This window comes from Lycorma delicatula, chromosome 2, assembly GCF_047948215.1.
Source record: "Lycorma delicatula isolate Av1 chromosome 2, ASM4794821v1, whole genome shotgun sequence".
Classification (NCBI taxonomy): Eukaryota; Metazoa; Arthropoda; class Insecta; order Hemiptera; family Fulgoridae; genus Lycorma; species Lycorma delicatula.
Window position 1 is genome coordinate 81,781,902 of NC_134456.1, and position 19,164 is coordinate 81,801,065.

The following is a 19,164-nucleotide window of genomic DNA, read 5'->3' on the forward strand; positions in this document are numbered from 1 at the left end:
ATATGTATGAGTGCAAGTGAAGTGTAGTCTTGTACAATCTCAGGTAATCCATGTAAAAGTAACTGCCTCTACTTGAACGCTGGAACTCTCGATTTTGAAATCAGCTGATTTGTGAAGACGCATGCGTTCAGCATTAGACCAACCTCATGGATTGAATCTGTTGCAGTTGCTTCTTTATTGCTTAAACTAATATGATTAAATATACATTAACAAAAGATGATACTGTGAATCAGAACTAGGTATGAACAACTATACAGATACAGTACGTGGTTGCAGGACTGTCTTGTGAGAGGTGGTATTTGTTATCACTGACAAAATTGGTTATTTCATGCTGTTAAAATTTTTTTCATAACTCAGTCTGTTCTGTTTTTTAATAAGGTTAAATTTCAATATCCTGTATTTAATATTTCTTAAGTAATTCTCTTTTCAGAAATAAATTTTCTACATTTCTGAAAAAATACTACTTAATAAACCATTTAACAAAAGTTTTCTTTTGTTAAACCTAAAAACATGTTATTTTTTACCTCTAGTTTTTGTGTTTTACATAAGATATCTTTAAAACTAATGGAGGTACAATTCTGAGACCCATTTTTTTAATATTTTCAAGTCAAAAATGTATGAAACAATTAAATTCACCCCTTAATTTACCTTCCCATAAATTTAGGAAGTTCATTTCTCCAAGAGAACTGAAATCAGGGTGAAATCTTTTGCTAGCTGTAATTTGCTAATGAAGTGTTTCAGGCCTATGATGTTTATTTTTTTTCCTATTTTTATTTATATTATCAGCTCTTGAGAGATTATCATATAGTTTTCAATTACTCTGTATATAGGGTGTTTTATTTTAATCCCCCCGGGTAATTTTTTCGTAAATTAAGTTATTAGTTAGTATTAAGTTAGTGGTTTTTTTCATAAACACAGTTTAAAAAAAACCTAAACAAAAGTTACTTGGACTGGAGGGGGACACCTCATGTTGACCTTGGATTAGACCTTCATCATTATTTCAAGGTTAACTTGATTTTTTCAAATGGAATGATCTATTTTTGACCCCACCAATAAAAAAGTGGAAAACATTAGAATATGTGGTCACACATATGATCTCAAACCTTGGAAGGTCATATGACTAACCATCAGAGATAGTGTTATGCGGGTTATACGTTTTTGAAGGTCATACAATTTATTCAAATTCCAGGCCTTTTATCTAGCAAACTATGGGAAAGAGCAAGAAAATTACCACAGACCTTATGAAGATAGAAGGGGGAACATTTGACGGTGCCCTTGAGGTCCCCTTTGGACCTCAAGTTCATCAAGGTTTTTCAAATGGGATTACCTTTTTTGATAGCACCAATGCAAAGAGTGAAAAGTATGTGCGACCTCATTTCATTTCATTTATGTGCTTGTATTTCCAAGCTCATATGTGTAACTATATATTCTCTTGTAAAATTTTCTGCTCTTTTCTTTGATGGGGGTCAAAAATAATTCATTCCATTTGAAAAAAAAGTTATGTTAATTGTGTAATAACAGTCAAGGCCAAATCCAAAAGGTTACCATGAGGTGACCCCCTGTAGTCTAAGTAACTTTTGTTTAGGTAATTTTTTTATTGTGTATAATAGTTACGGATTAAAATCACCTGTAGGGATGAAAATGAAACACCCGGTATATATTTAGGTTTCAGAAGAAAGAAAAGTTCAGTTTCACAAAACATCACTAATTTTCATATTACTGACCAAATTTGTTAAATATACAATGACTTTCTCTCTCTCTCCCCCCTCCCCCCTCTCCCATCCATCTCCCCCTCCCTCCCTCCCTCAGAGAATGAGGATGGTATGTATGAATGTACATGAAATGTAATCTTGTAGTCTCAGGTTGACCATTCCTGAGATGTGTGGTTAATTGAAACTCAACCACCAAAGAACACCGGTATCAGTAATCTAGTATTCAAATCCTTATAAAAGTAACTGCCTTTACTAGGATTTGAATCTTAAATCATACAATGACTGCAAATTAAATTCATCACATTTATTAGCAAATTGTCCCCTTTCAGATTATCAGAGTTTACTCTTAGTCAACATATACAATTTTAAATTTGCAGGTCTTTTACATCTGGAAAATATTATTTAATTATTTGCCTCACATATGTAAGGATCAGACTAGCTTAATTTAAGCAGTTTAAGATATTGAAATTATGACTGAAACTTAAATATGTATTTTTTTTTTTTAAACAAAACATAACTTTTAATGATATCGTTAATTATTATGAATAGAACATGATTAATTTTCATAATATAATTTTTGACAGATTCAGAATTAGATGAAGAAGAGAGTGTTGCAAAACCACGAAGCAGTCGACGTACACGCAAATCTTTTCACTGTCGTCGTAATGTTAAAGGAGAAACACCTTTACATGTTGCATGCATCAATGGAAATCTAGCATTAGTTCAACGACTTCTTGATCAAGTATACATGCTCTTTGTATAGTTATGGTTGTTATTTTATTTTTGTACTTATTGTAAAATTCTTGTTTTAACGTTTATGTCTTCCAGTAAGTCTGGCTTAGTCAGTATGATTAAGTAATTTATATTTTATTAAGTAATTTATAGTGATTTATATATTATATTTTTATAGTGATTGTATATTTTATTAAGTAATTTAATTTTGTAGAAGTTTTGTTAAGCGAGTGTGTCTGATTATTGTTAGACGTTTACTCACCAAATTCTGGTTCATAAAAGATAATTGTTAACATCATAAAAGTTTTAATGATAGAAGTTAGTTTTCCTTAGATGTCTTTTTTTTATATTAAATGTAATAATATTGAACCCCAGCTGTACAGAAAACCTCCACATCCATGGATTGTATCCATGTTTACCACAGAACCTTTTAATTTAAAATTAAAATTTCCACGAATAAAGTTTGTTAGAATTAAAGTCCATATATTTCGGTACACAGTTAACACATTTGTACCAGATACCTGAAGCTACATTATGGCTGTACTAACCTCTGTACTGGTTGATGTAGATTTGCATGATAGATAGGTATTTCTTTTGTTTTAGGTAGTTAGGTCAGATAAATTGCCAGGTTTCTGCTTTTTTCTTTACCAGGTCTGTGCAGTACATTGTGTAACATTCAGTTTTTAGTTACTGCAGTTGATTGTTTCCATTTTTATTTATTTTTAATTCTTTTTTTATTTATGTTAATAAAATATAGTTTATTTTTCAACGATTTGCACTAATCTCTTCTGAAACACTTTAAAATGTGTTAATCTCTAATAAATATTCCTCACATTGTTTCTGTTGAGCTGTTTTTTCTTTATCTATTGAGAATCATTACAGTAACCTATTTTTTAGTCATTATTTTTAAACATTTATTTCCCCAAATAAACAACTAATACAGTTAATATTTTGTGATACCTGTGTGTTTATTTTTATAATTTTGTCTTTAATTATGTTACTATTCCTATCACCTGACCTCTTTATTTTGCGTGTAATTTAAAAAATCAGGTTTTTCTTGGCAAACCATTGTATTAATTCTAGTTTTGTTATTTATTTCAACAAATACTTTCAAACAATATTTCAAGAGTTGGTTATTATTACTTAAAAAATTGAAAAATAAAAGACTATAATTTTTACTCATAACTGAAAATACATGAAGTTCAATGATCAAATGAAATGCAGGCCCATTGAGAGGACAAAGCAGTATTTTGGCTTATGTCACTTTATACACCTTCATTCTGCTACACATCTAACAAAATATCCATTCATCATGTGTAATAGAGGAAATTAAAAAAAAAATCAACCCCCTTGATATTAGCGTTGGCAGAATTTATATGAAACTTGCTATCTTTAACTCATTACCAAGTGACCTTTAATGTCAAAAGGTCGAGGTCTTGGCTGTAAGGAGGATGTTGGCAACAGTTCCCAACCCAACTTCTTGAATGTTTCTCCTGTTCTCTGAGCACTGGGGGGCACACGTCATGCAAGAGAATCACATCTTCTGAGAGAGTACCCTGATGTTTTCGCCTTATCTGCGGGTCTCACTTTCTGTTGGAGCATGTTAGAATAGTACTCACTGTTCACAGTACATTGTTCGTCTAAATAGTCACTAAAAATTGGGCCTTGCTAGTCCCAGAAGACTGTCAACATCATTTTACCGGCTGATGCATGAGTTTTGAATTTTTTTTTTGGTGGGTGAATCCGGATGTTTCCACTCAAGACTTTGCTGTTTCGATTCGGGCTTGAAATGGTATATCCATGTCACAATTTGGAAAATTTTGACTCGTCTGTCTTCATGAATAAGATCCATTCATGTGATTTTACAGTACGGTAGTTGAAACTTCAACTGATCTTCTAGAGCAATGGAGATGAGTCATACTTGTTCTGCCCAAAATATACTGTTTCACCCACTTACACAAGTTACACAGTTTAAACACTTCACCATACTGTTTCAACATTCTGAGTAAATTTCCACCAGTTTCACAGCAAAAATCTTACCACTGAACGTTGCTCTTCTAGTGTACACGTTTCAAGTGAAGCCAACATTCTGAATTCAACAAAAGAGGTTATGTTTAGATTAATTATGATTGAACAACAGATTAAATGTGTTCCTTAGGTTGCCAACTTGACCCTCAAAAAGTTTCATTGTCATTGAATGAATAGTTTTTTCTCTACATCAGTTTGTGTCGTTAATTGCTGAACGTGATTGTATTTGTATTGCATATGCTTGAATTTGGTCTAGACAGCAATACAGGTAATGAAAATAATTTTTGTTTTGATTGGTTTCTGTTAAGATGATGATTTTAATAAAAAATTATTTTTGTTTGGTTAACATTAATGGGGATAAAAATGTATTTATAGCTTCAAAGTGATTATTAATAATTACATGAGGACAAAAATTCAATTCTTCATTAAAGTAGTAGATAATATATACATATAAATAATTATTTTATTGAACTTAATCTTTTTAAGATTCATATCATTCCTCTGTATTATTAAATTATATTTTGAATTCTGTTAATATAAATCGCCTACTACAGAATATTGAGGTAGGACATATCTTCCATTAATTTTATCATCAAAGTAATTTTGCAGGACCCCACATCCTCAGTTGTGATTGAATTCATATAATTAAACTGCATATTAAATAAACATGTTAAAAATTAAAAATACTTAAATAAACCACGCACATGGTGTAATGTTAGCTACATTACTTTACTCATTTTACATTTTTAATATATTTACTATGCAATTTAATTAAATGAATTCAATCATGACTGAGAATATTGGATCCCATGAAAAAATTAAGTTAAATTCATGATAAAATTAAGGTAAGATATGTCTTATTCTCAATATTCTGTACTAAGTGGTTTATATTAACTGAATTTAAAGTACATATAAAGAAATAGGTATGTTTTAGAAGCGCATTTTGTTGTTTATGCGGAAAATGTACTCCTAAAACGGTAAACCTTATCTGTCAAATCAGATTAATCATTTAAAACAATAAATTCAGTGTAACTTATGGACATTCATTCTAGCTGGTCAATTAATTTACATACCCATTTGCCCAACAGTTTGAAAGAAGTAACATTTTTACCTGCTCATAGATTTTATTAAGAAACTGAATATTACTGTTAGGGTGAATTTGAAATTCTTCCTTCAAATTGTATAAGATATCTTGTTCAGCAAGCTGTGAAGGTTATACAATTTGCATATAAGCACCTTTGTGTTTTTTTTTTTTTTTTGGGCATGTATTAAGAGTTTCTCAGGGGATTGACAAATATTTTAATAATATTTATGTCTATGATTTATATATTCATGTAAATCAATGTAGCTGTGGTGAGTATCAGGGGAATAAACGTATGTATAAGGTTTTAAATACCCATGGTCAAGTAAAAATATTGTGAAGATTGCTAAAAAAATGGGTTAGTGGGTGGTCTCAAAAAAGAAATAAGCTTTTATTTTACATTTTTAAAGGTTTACCAAACCTTCCTGTTACAGTTATTTTAATAAAACAAAATTATTTGTTTGAATTTTTGTTGTGTATTTTAAAAATAATTGCTAATATTTTTGTAAAATTTCTATGAATGTTTATAAAGTTATGTACATTGTATAAATTCTTTTTAGCAATTTTTTATTCTTTTTAAATAATACTTTAGGGTCACCCGGTTGATGTCAGAGATCATAATGGTTGGCTACCATTGCATGAGGCTGCTAATTTTGGATATGTAGATATTGTTAGAGAATTACTCGACAGAGGAGCAGCAGTAAATGATAGAGGAGGTCCTAATTGTGGAGGTATTACTCCTTTGCTTGATGCTGCAACATGTGGACATTTCCTTGTTATGCAGGTTCTTTTAGATAAAGGAGCTTCACCTACAATGAGAACTAATAAGGTAAGTTGTTTCTGGTCACTTCTTTAAATTATTTATTCTTTTATTAATAAGTTCATTTTATTTCAGTTTATTCTGCCCCACAATCTGTAAGCCCAGTTATATTACAGTAGTTGGTTGAAAGTAGAATTAGACCAACCAATTGTAAGATGGTGTCATTAATTGCATACTGACAGCAATAGTTTTTTTTTTGCGCACAGGCAGTATTCAAGTAAAATTAGAATTAACTTTATTTATCAACCATCAAATTGAGCCAAGCTAAATGGTTTTATTTTGATCAGATACTTCAGGTTGCAATTGTCAAAGGTTATTTTTGTGTACTTTGTAGTCAAAAAGAAGACATCTGCATCTTAATCTCAACACTGTTTGTATAATGAATTGAAATGATTTTTTATGAAATCAACAAAGTAGAAGAAATACTGATGTAATATGTAATATTCTTAATTTAGTTACAACATTACAGGCAGGTCTAAAATTTTTTTTTTTTTTTTAACATTACAATAATACAAAAAAATAAGCTAATAATTTTCTTTGTAATCAAGTAAACACTGAAAAACTTAATTTGTGTTGTCAATGGTAGTTTTTGAGGTCATCTTTGTGTATTCATGTGATTTATAGTCTTACTTTACATATTATTGAGTAAATTAAACTCAGACTTTGCAGTTTGCCAATAATTTTTTTTTTTAGGAAAATGTTTTAAAAATGGCAAAGTTCATCTAAAAATAAGGGACTTATAGGAAATTATGGCCATTAATTTTTGTTTTATTCAACATTACTTATTCAATGTTTGCATTTTGAAAGAAAAAGCTTGTGTTTGAAAAGTGTTGTGATAGAATAAATATTGTACTGTATTAAAGCTTGTGTTCAATTAGAATAGGCAGTTATATATTTACAAGTTGAAATTTATTTAAAGAAAATGTGTAGGAGTTACAGGAAAAATATTCTTGTTTTTAATGTCTTCCTGGAATTGCAGTTTTCAGTGTTCCATTATTTTTTTAAAAATATTACTTGGAAAGTTAATATTTTAAGTTTTATCTCTTGTTAGGTATTTAAAAGAGATTGAAAGTTTTTTAAAAAATAGCATCCACTTTTATGAAAATTTCCATCTCATTTTCAATAGTTAAGAGATTTTTATTTGCTTTTAACTATGTGTTTTAACAACATTATTACACTCTCACTTTATGCATAGCTTCATTATTCAAATTAACAACAGGCAGATGGATTGGAAGAGGTTTGTGAAGAAAACAATTAAAGATATAAGGTTTTGAAGAAAACAGAACTGTCAAATGATAAGTCTGTACAAGCCTTGTATTTATTCAATTATCTGACTGTTGAAGTCTGTGAAACTTTTGTACTCTTTCCTAACAGGCTGCCAAGATTCTTAATTTTTTTTTTGTTATTAATTTACAATATATGCTCAAAGCTTGTGCATGGTAATATGAAATGGAAATTTTTAATGGCAGTTCTTTTTTGTTGTTGAAATTATAAAAATATTGAATACCATAATAGATTTGTTAAAATACTGGTTTACTGCAAAATAAACATCTTTATTAAAACAGATACCAAATTTTCTGAAATGGGTAACCATATTTAAACTGATTATCAGAATACCTTTTTTTAAATTCTTAATGACAGATAAAATATTAAAACTACATTCTTAAACACACTTGTACACTAATTCTTGTATAATCTCTTCAAAGTTATAAAACATTAATACTTCAGTAACAGAAAAACAGTCAAAATAATGTATATTTTTTGTAATGTCTACAGGTTTTCTTTAAAGAAATTGTAACTCACAACAATTACACGGAAAAGAACAAACTTCTAATGTATGAGGGTTATTTTTTTTCAAGGTCCGATCGGTCACAAAATTAAAACCTCAGTGAAAATAAAAATTTTTTTATTTGTAACAAATACTTACATAGTTACGCTATTTCTCTACATAGTTGCCACTCCGATTTAGACATTTGTCGTAGCGTGGTACCAACTTTCCAATACCCTCGTCATAGAACAGAGCTGCCTGTGTTTTCAGCCATGTTTCTACGCTGGTCTGTAGCTTGATGTCTGTGCCAAAATGGTGTCCTCCTAGCCAGTGTTTCATGTGAGCAAAGAGGTGAAAATCAGATGGAGCCAAGTCTGGTCTGTATGGTGTGTGATCAAACACTTCCCAATGAAAACGCTGTAGGAGCTTCTTTGTTACAGCTGCATTGTCATGGAGAAAGGCAATGCCTGATGACAACATTCCTCTCCGCTTATTCTGAATTGTCCTTTGTAGAGGTTGAAGAGTCATGCAGTTTGTGGCTGAGTGATGGTCGTGCCATGTTCCATGAATTCCACCAAGAGAACTCCATTCCAGTCCCAGAACACAGTAGCCATACACTTTCTGCTGGAGAAGGTTCGCTTGAACTTTGGTTTACTGGGAGAATGAGAATGCAACCACTGTTTGGATTGTTCTTTTGTTTATTCAGTTTTGAAATGGACCCATGTCTCGTCCCCTGTGACAATTTTGTTAAAAAAATCTTTTTCATTGTGGTAGCGCTGGATAAATGCTAGGAAGGCGTCCATTCTCATTGTTTTGTGATGGTCGGACAGCATCTTGGGAACCCATCTCACACAAGTTTGCGGTACTGAAGTCTCACTCACAGTGGTGTAGAGAGCTGACCTTGAAATTTCAGGAAACAAATTACTCGATACAAAAATTGTGAACCGATGATTTTCTCAAATTGCCTCAACCACTCGCTCAACGAGATCATCGCTTGACACTCGCTTTCTTCCCTGACCGCCTGCTTCATGAACATCTGTACGTCCTGCTTTAAAGTTCCTGCACCATTGTCGCCCTTTGCTGTCACTCATTGATGTTTCACCGTACACATTACTTATTCGTCTGAATTTCAGCTGCATTACACCCCTCAGCCTGAAGAAATCGAATTTCCGCACGCACTTCACACTTGGCGGGAGATTCTATTGTTGTAGACATGTTTACGTGCTAGCTGCGTGTTCAGAACTAAACGAAGTGACGCAGCGTGATTGAAGGCCATACTAGAGACCCTGCGCAACACATATGCGCAAAGGTTCATCCAATTTTTGCGTGGGTTTTTATTTCGCAACCGATCGGACCTTGAAAAAAAAATAACCCTTGCAGAATGATATTCTAATCCCTTCATTAAGTAGTTGGTGGGAAAAAATTTTTCAAATATAATCATTTTTACACATATTTCAGTAATGTGAAATACTAGATTTTGAACAGATCCTAATTTGACCAAAATCGTTTCAATTACACTGCCCAACAATGAAAACGTTTTTGCTCAAAAATAGCTTATTCTTATGTATTTCCATCTGCTGAATTCAAAAATCACCATAAAAATAACTGATTAGCTCTTGCTTTAGAGATACAATGACATGTTATTTTTTACCCAATCTACATTTTTAGTTTGGGGGCAATTTTGTTTTTGGAGTTTTCATACCTGTTAAATGACAAAACACAACATTCTCCAGCTGTTTGTAGGTTATAAAACATTATTACTGTTGCTGTGACTGTGAGTTTAATATTGTTTGTGTTGTAATTTGTGCAGAATTTGGTTTTTGAGTGCTTTTGAAGAGAAAAATTTGTTAAATAAAAATGCCACGAAAATGTGTAAATTGAGTGAATAATTTTTGTTACATTTGTGGTAAAATAACATTTTTGTCACAACAAAAACGCAATCTGATGTTTCTAGTGAAGATTGCCTATCAGCATTATTTTGGTATATAGGTAGGGGACCAGGATAAGTCATGGGCTTCACATATATGTTGCAACTCTTGTTCAGTTATACTATGAGAATGGCTGAAAAGTAAAAAATGATCTATGGTTTGTCAGGAGTCTACAGACCATACAGATAACTGCTATTTCTCCTTGACTCTACCTCTAAAGGCAGGATTGTCAATGAAGAAAAGAGGAACAGTTCAATAACCTAATCTTACATCTGCTATTCGACCTATTTCACATTTAGGTAGTTTACCAGTTCCTACTCCGCCCCAAAATTATAAGTTTGAAGTAGAAAATAAAGACAGTGTAGAGAAGAAAAACCCAACAAGTCTTCCACATCCCATGACTCTGATTTTGATGAAAAAGATCATAAACCGCACAGACTGAGTCAAGTAAAATTGAGTGATCTCATTCGAGACCTTGATTTGTTGAAGAAGGCAGAATTTCTAGGGTCAAGACTAAAGCAATGGAATCTTCAACATGATGTCAGGGTCTCACAGTACAGACATCATGATAGAGATCTACTTTCTTTCTTTGAGATGAAAAACAATCTTGTTATTTGCTGTGAAGTTAATGGCTTGATGAAATGATGTTTGAATTTGAATCATGATTAATCTGATTGGAGGCTATTCATAGACTCCTCCAAGCTTGGTTTGAAAGTTGTATTACTCCACAACAGCAACCGTCTTCCTTCTATTCCTGTTGGTCATGGAGTTCACATGAAGGAAACCCACCGGGTTGGACTAGTGATGAACTTGTCATCACAAATCTGCTGATTTTGAAGTCGAGAGTTCTAAGGTTCAAATCCTAGTAAAGGTAGTTATTTTTATTCGGATTTGAGTACTAGATCTTGGTTGGGTTTCAATTAACCACACATCTCAGGAATCGTCGACCTGAGACTGTGCAAGATTACATTTCATTTACATTCATACATATCCTCATTCATCCTCTGAAGTAATACCTTATGGTGGTAGGCTAAACAGAAAAGAAAGAAAGTTCACATGAAGGAAACTTATACAAACATGGCAATCCTCCTGAACTCAATCAAATATGCTGATCACAAATGGAAAATCTGTGGCAGTCTAAAAGTTATCACTGTACTCTTTGGAATGCAATTGGGGGTACACTAAATACTGCTGCTTTTTATATATGTATGGGACAGTAGAGATAGGAAAAAACATTATATCCAAGCAGAGTGGCCTGCAAGAAATCTTAACTCTGGCAGGAAAAATGTCATTGCCAAGCCTCTTGTGGACCCAGAAGATGTTCTTCTACCCCTTCACATAAAACTGGGTTTGATGAAAAATTTTGTCAGGAGTATGAACTGAGAAGGACAGTCCTTTAAGTCAAATTTCCTCCATTAAGTGATGCAAAAGTTAAGGAAGGTATTTTTGTTAGGCCACAAATTCAACGTGTAAAGAATCCTGTGTTTGACTGAATTTTGGAGGGGAAAGAAAAGGAAGCAGCATGGGAAGTCTTAAAGGGAGTCATTCATGGATTTTTAGGCAACAAACGAAATGAAAACTATAGTCAGTTGGTGACAGTACTTCTGCAAAAATACCATCAACTCTGATACAACATGTCCCTTAAGATCCATTTTCTCCACTCATACCTGGGCTTTTTCCCTCCTAGTTGTGGAGTTGTCAGTGATGAACACAGAAAGATTCCATCAGGATATTTCTGTAATGGAACAAAGATATCAGGGCCGTTGGAATGAAGCAATGCTTGCAGTTTACTGCTGGTCTGTGTATAGGAATGCTCTGGAACTCGCTTACAAGAGGAAAGCCAAAAGAAAACGATCTCATGAAGCCACCTCATGATTCTCTTAGACCCAACCAACTGCCAGGTATTCTTCCATCAATTAAGAAGTCTTAGAATGTAATTGTCATAAAAAAATGTCAAATGGACTTTCTGTGTTGTTGGTTTATGTAGTTAAAATGTACAGTTTTCTCTTCTGTTGAAATAAAATACTTCCATCTATTGTATATCACAGAAACTAGAGCTAATAAAACTTTTTCTTTGTCATATTCGTTTTTCTCAACCCAAAATTAGTAAGATTTGACTCATGAAGTGAAGGAAACATTCAAAAAAAAATTTTTTGTAAAAGGAAACTTTTGTTAGCATTTAGTCTAACTGTAAATTCTCACAACATTTTACATTTGTTCATTAGGATTTTCCTGTAAAAATTAAATTTAATAATTAGAGTTCATCAATTTCTTTGTTAATTTATATCAACAACTATATTGTATAATTTCAGATTCTCCATAATGAAATTCTGTGTTGTCACCTGTAATTCTAAGTTAAAGAAAGTCTTCTTACCTTCTTTAATGACTTATATATAAATTTTTGATAAAAAGGAATTTAGTTAATTATATTTAGTCTATTGAATTGTATAAAGGTTTAAAAGGAATCATTTCAATAAGGAAACATATTAGTTAATAATTATCTTAATTGGGTTAATTTATTATTTCTTAAATTTATTATTATATTTTATCATGTGTGTTAGAAATTTATTGTTTTCTTACTTTATATGCTTCTTGTTGAAAAATTATGTTTATTTTCGTACAAAAAAGTTGATGTTATATTTTAGTATCTTATGAACTCTTTGTAGGGGGACACGGTTTTGGATTGTCTAAAAGAATGGCGAGAGCGTTATAAAAAAGAAGAAGGAAAAGATGTAGAGGGTGAAATATTAAGAGATTATAGTGTGATGGTAAACAAGATAAAAGTAGCTATGGAAAAAGGTTATATTATCATTATCTTTATTTTATACTAAAAATAAGTGTACAAATAATGTTTATCCTTCTTGTATTCAGAGAAAACATTTTTCAACTAATATGAGGCACATTTAGGAAGCAAGTACAATTTTAAAATGCGGGTCTACTGAGTATTTTGATCATCTGTCCATGCATGCTTTCATGCTTGGTGCAGATGCCTGTATGGAAGAAGCAGTTTTTGTTTATTTTCTTGTGTCTTTAAGTCAATTGAAGGCCCTGCATGGTCTATTACCCACTTTTTAAAGGCATAAAATGTGAATTCAGCAGATTTGTGAAATTTACAATGAAAGTGCAATAAGTGATGGAATGATGAGAAAATGTTTAGGCAGTCTAATGGATAAGAAAACTTTATAGCAAGATGTAATATTCTTTCTTTTTTCTAAAATCAGTAGTTTGCTATTATCACCTTCTATTACTTTGATACTCCTTTTCAAATTCATTTTCTTTGTTTTCTGCTCTATTCGCTATACTTTCCTTTTATGTTAATCAAACACCTCTTCCTTAGTTTACACAATCTTTTTTACCTTTAATACCAAACTGAAACTTGCTTTTCACACTCTTTTTTCTTTATTCTCTGTAGATAATTTAACTATTTTGATTTAGAGATTCCCTTTTGATGGTTTTTGCTTCTACTTTATTTTGTAATAGTAACAATACTGTAATGTACATTTCATTTTCTGCTATCTTTCCCCTCCATATATCTGATTTTTCCTTTTTGTAATTAAAATTTATTTTGGTTACTAAACATTTTTCTAATTATAGTTACTCCTTTGACATATCAGCCTCGAGATTAAAAGCATGAATAGCATACAACTTGTAACATCAAAAACATTTTTTTTTTCACAACGGTAACAAATATATTTCAATACTAATCGCTTATGGTTATGGTTTAAAGAGACAGATGATGTGATGAAAGATGTTCTTGAAAAATAAATTTTAAAAAACATAGCTGGAACATATGTGGTGATTTGAAAGTTATAGCTATTTTGTTAGTCATGGAGTTAGGCTATACTAAGTACATGTGTTTTCTTTGCGAATGTGATAGCTGAACTAGGGATAAACATTATGTTACCAAAGAATGGAAGAAATGAGACAACTTAACTCCAAATGGGAAAAATATTATTCATGAGCCTTTGTACCCAAAAAAAAATATTTTTACCCGCTTTCCATATCAAGCTAGGACTAATGAAAAATTTTGTAAAAGCAATGAAGAAGAATAGTCCTGGATTTTTGTACATCAGGTAGAAATTTCCGAATGTAAGTGAAGGAAAAATTAAAGAAGGAATATTTGTTGGTCCTCAAATAAGAGAGTTGGTCAGAGATGATGTATTTAACACAATGTTAAATAGTGTAGAAAGTGCAGCTTGGGCCTCATTTAAAGACGTTTGCAAAAGTGTCCTTGGCAAACAAAAATCTGACAATTAACATGGTATTGTATCAACTTCTTACTTCATACAGAGCTATGTGATGTAATATGTCTTTGAAAATAGATTTCCTCCCCTTGCATCTGGATCTTTTTTCCGGACAATCTCTGAGATGTAAATGATGAACACGGTGAATGTTTCCACAAAGACATTTTGGTGATGGAAGGTCGCTATAAAGGGAAATGGAATTGTAATGTGCTAGCCGATTACTGTTGGACATTAATTCAGGATGTGCCTGAGGCTGTTTATAAAAGAAAAACATTCTAACACAGGTATGGCCATGAAAAATTATAAATTTTACAGATTTTAACTATATTTTCCCTTAATTTTTTTTGAAGTGTAATTTATTTAAAACTAAGGGTGATAGAAAAATAGTATTTTCAGATCTGTAATATACGCAAAAAAACCACTCCAAGAAATGGTATGCACTTAGAGAAACATTAAAAAATCTTTCTTTTGTCTGAGTATTATGTGTAGTTTTGTGTAAAAACATAAATTACATTGCAAAATATTTTTGTAACTATAATTTATGTTTACATAACCGTAACTATAATTTATAATTGTTTACTTAAATAAAATTTAATTTTATGCATTTAAAAACTTCAGGATATTACATCCTTAGATTAATATCCTGAACATTTTGTATTATTTGCACATTTTTTTAACATTTTGTATTACACAAAATGAATAATGCAAATGTACTTAGATTAATGGAAATTTATTACTGTAACTCACTATATGCTCAATTTTTACAGCTGGTCATAGTGTTTCAAAGAACTTCAAAACAGCATCATCTTCATATGAAACAGCTTCCACAAGTTCAGTTCATTTTACTGATTCTTCATTTAGTGGTACATCTTTTAGAAAAAGTGGTAAGATTTTGTTTCATGTTTGTATTCTAACATTTGGTTTGTTACACAATACAAGGTTTTTTTCGTAACATAGTTTGTTATATTAATTTTCACATAAACGCGTATTAGTAAGTTCATTTTTTGATATTTTGAGTTTGATTTTTTGAGTTTTTTTTCTTCATAAATCAACCAGTAAGTGTTAAAGTAAGTATTAAACTACATTTTCAACTGAATGTTCAAATGTATGTCAGGGTTTGAACTTCAAAAAATCATTCAATGCTTAAAAATAAAATGGTGTTTGATAAGAGCTCAACTATTTGATTTTACCACTACAATAGTTGCATTATTATTATTATTATTAAATTTTTTTTATTATATTTATTACAACAAACTTTTCAATTTCACTTTTTCTTGGAAAATATGTAGTTTCCTTCTTTTATTTTGTGTATGTGTTTGACAGATTTAATGGAAACTTGTTACTGTAACTCACTGTATGCTCAATTTTTACAGCTGGTCATAGTGTTTCAAAGAACTACAAAATAGGATCATCTTCATATCCAACAGCTTCTACAAGTTGTGATTTAAGAAGTTCAGTTCATTTTACTGATTCATCATCTAGTGGCAGATCTTTTAGAAAAAGTGGTAAGATTCTGTTTAATGTTTGTATTCTAATATTTCTTAGACATCTCCCTTTGTATCAATGATTTTCAGGTAACAAGTTTACCTGAAAAAGGTAACCTTGTTACCTTTAGTAGACTGTTGTAAATGTTCCCAGATTACTTCATTCAAAATTTCTGGTTAAAGGATAAAATTAAATGATGTCTATTTGTGAATATTGTGAAAGAAACATGTTAGAATATGTAAAAGGTTCTGGATAATAAAAAGTATCAAGTTGAAAAGATCTGTTGAAGGAGAAAAGACAATGGAAAACAACATTGGTCTACCATATGAATAATCTCTATATTAATTATTTTCTGCATGAAAATATAGAGAACAAAAATATGTTGTTTCCTTCTAGCTTGAGTTATTATTTTGCTACATAATTGGGAATAATGATAATACGTACAATTTAAAAGTAAACATTTATATATACAAGGTGGTTCAAAAAGTAATGAGAATTTTTATTTTTTTGGGAAGAATTTTATTTATTCGTCTACATTAATTTAGTTATCCCCTTCAAAATAGTCCCCACAGACTTATGCCAGCGCGTTTCCCAATCCCTGAAACATTTCAGGAACTCGATTTTTGGGTAGTGTTTAGCTGTTTCAGCTATTCACTTTTAATCTCATTTATGATTGTAAAACGATGACCCTTTAAGGTTCTCTTTATTTTTGGGAATAGAAAAAATTCACATGGGGCCATGTCTGGCGAATATGACGGCTGGGGTATCATTACAATGTTGTTTTTGACTAAAAATTGATAAACAAGCAATGAAGTGTGAGCAGGTGTATTATCGTGGTGCAAAAGCCATGGATTGTTTTGCCACAAATCATGCAAACAGCATTGAACTTGTAGATAATACTCCTTATTCATCGTTTGACCTTGTGGCAAGAACTCATGATGCATTATGCCGTTAAAATCGAAGAACATGGTGAGCATAACCTTCACATTCGACCGTACTTGTCAAGCATTTTTCAGTCTTGGTGATCCAGAATGCCTCCACTGGGACGATTGAGCCTTAGTTTTGACATCATATCTGTAAACCCATGTTTCATCACTTGTTATGACACATTTCAGTAGTTCTGCATTGTTGTTGACTTCATTTAGTGACCCCTGAGCAACTTCCATTCGCTGCTGTTTTTGTTCGAAATTTAACAGTTTTGGAACAAATTTTTCTGTCACTTTTCATACCCAAAACATCTGAAAAAATATCATGGCATGAGCCAATTGATATCTCAACATCATCAGTGGTGACTTCTCTGGTTGTGATTCAGCAATCATTCATAATCATTTCTTTCACCTTTTCCACATTTTCATTGGTTGTTGATGTGCTGTGTGTCTGGGGCGCTCATCATCTAAAACGTCTTCATACTCTTCTTGGAAACACTTATACCACTCGTAAACCCTTACTTTACTCATAGCAGATTCACCAAAAGCAATATTTAACATTTTTAAAACATTGTTACACTTTATTCCATTTTTATAGCAAAATTTAACACAAATTCACTAATCCATTATTTATGCAAATAAAAAGTCACCGATTGCACCAAAACACATGTTATCCTTTTGACAGCTGAGAACAGACTAAACATCCAATATGGCTAAAAATGTATAGGTATTTTTCAGACATGTTTACCAATACAATAACAAAAAAATCCTGAGAAACAGATTAATACAACTCATGAAATTTCAAAATTCTTGTACTTATTGAACACACCTCGTACATGTTGATAACTATGTACAAGATGTATCAGAAAGTTTCCAGTTTTACTTGTAGCATCTATACTTTGTGTAATAAAGTCATACAGAATGTTGAAGGTCAGTACTTCCTGCTTAGTCAGTCTACCAAAAGGTGTCATATTGCATAAATGTGCTGAGTTATTGTGCAAGATTTTACAACCTTGTGTTCAGCGACAGTCTAAGGTAGTTTTAATAAATTAAAAAAAGGGTGCTTCATCAAATTTTTGCGTGAACCTTCTCAGTAAATTGGCTATTAAGATTTTTAAAATGATTTGTCAAGCTTTTAATGTTTATGGATAATTTTAATGGAATTCATGCTAGTTGAAGCTCAGTTGAAGATGATTATTTCTTATCCAACCACCATTAAAAATACTGTAAATGTATAAAAAAATTCTGGAATTCATCCATGAGGGGCATTACTGAACACAGCCCATGGCTTGTGTGGCATGGTTGGAGTGAGTTATGGTCCTGCCTAGAAATCTAATGAACCAAAAACTTGAACATGCATCATTTCATTACAGTGATTCTCTTCTCACTCAAACAAAAGGTATGTTGTGTACCATAAGCTTTAAAAGATGCATAACAATGACCTAATTTCATTTCTAGAATCATCATGAGTGACGAAAGTTGGATTCTTGATTACACATACACCAACAATTGCATTGTAGTCCTAATACATCTTGCCTGATGATGTGGTAGCTGCAAAGTGCAACAAAATGCACTTATTGTTCTTTTCAATGTCACAGGCAAAATTCTAATATTCTCTAGACTTCAACCTTTCTTTACGATGAATTCTGACTTTTACATGAATGTTTTTAGGTACTTAAGAGATGTGCAATGAAAAGAACCAAAACTGAAAAAGCTAAATTGGCTTTTTACCATAGCAGTGCATTTAACACCTTCTTCAAAACGACAAATTTTTTTTAGAAAACATTATGTTAGTTGTCCCACTCTTTCCGTATTCTCGACCTACCCCTTGTGGCTTTGCCTTGTTCTTTAAAATTAAATTGTTGATAAAAGACTGATACTTTGACACCATAAAATATGTCTAAGCACAGTTGCAGGCAATAGTGGATGGTCTTCAGCAGAAAACTTCCCCAGAGCTTTTGTGGCATGTAAAGGAAATTAGGATGATTGTATATATTTCCAAGAAAACGATTTTGAAGGAGGTGGCAACCATTTTTAAATTAAGTAAATTTCTTACACCTAGTCAGGAACATTCTGATACAATCTCATAAATCAATTACATACATTTGGTAATAATTTCAGGTATATTAAATTTAATCTTTTTATTATATTTTTTGTGTAATATGTAACTTGTGTTTTACAAATTAAAAATGAATGTTTAAGTTTTGTTCAGTATTACTTGTGTGGGTTAAACACTTTTACAGTATTGTTATAAACTTTTCAAAATGTCTTATAAAAATATATGATTAGGGCTCAAAAGTTGTTATATTGCTTTGATATTTCTTTATTTGTTGAGTTGTTAATTAGGATGATGTTTTTGATTTCCCTCATAAGAAAAATATTTTTGGGATTGAGAACGTTCCTGATGTTTTTAATTTATTTAATTGCAATAGGCATATAC

General features: G+C 31.5%; 1 protein-coding gene across 1 annotated transcript in view; it reads left to right on the plus strand.

The window, feature by feature from the left end:
- LOC142318940 (tonsoku-like protein) overlaps window positions 1-19,164 on the plus strand; it is a 90,629-nt gene that overhangs the window by 29,605 nt on the left and 41,860 nt on the right. Inside the window, exons 12-16 of the mRNA XM_075355620.1 lie at window positions 2,297-2,454; window positions 6,146-6,382; window positions 12,736-12,868; window positions 15,081-15,197; window positions 15,687-15,818. Coding sequence (XP_075211735.1) covers window positions 2,297-2,454; window positions 6,146-6,382; window positions 12,736-12,868; window positions 15,081-15,197; window positions 15,687-15,818 — 777 coding nt within the window. The remainder of the gene's footprint in view (window positions 1-2,296; window positions 2,455-6,145; window positions 6,383-12,735; window positions 12,869-15,080; window positions 15,198-15,686; window positions 15,819-19,164) is intronic.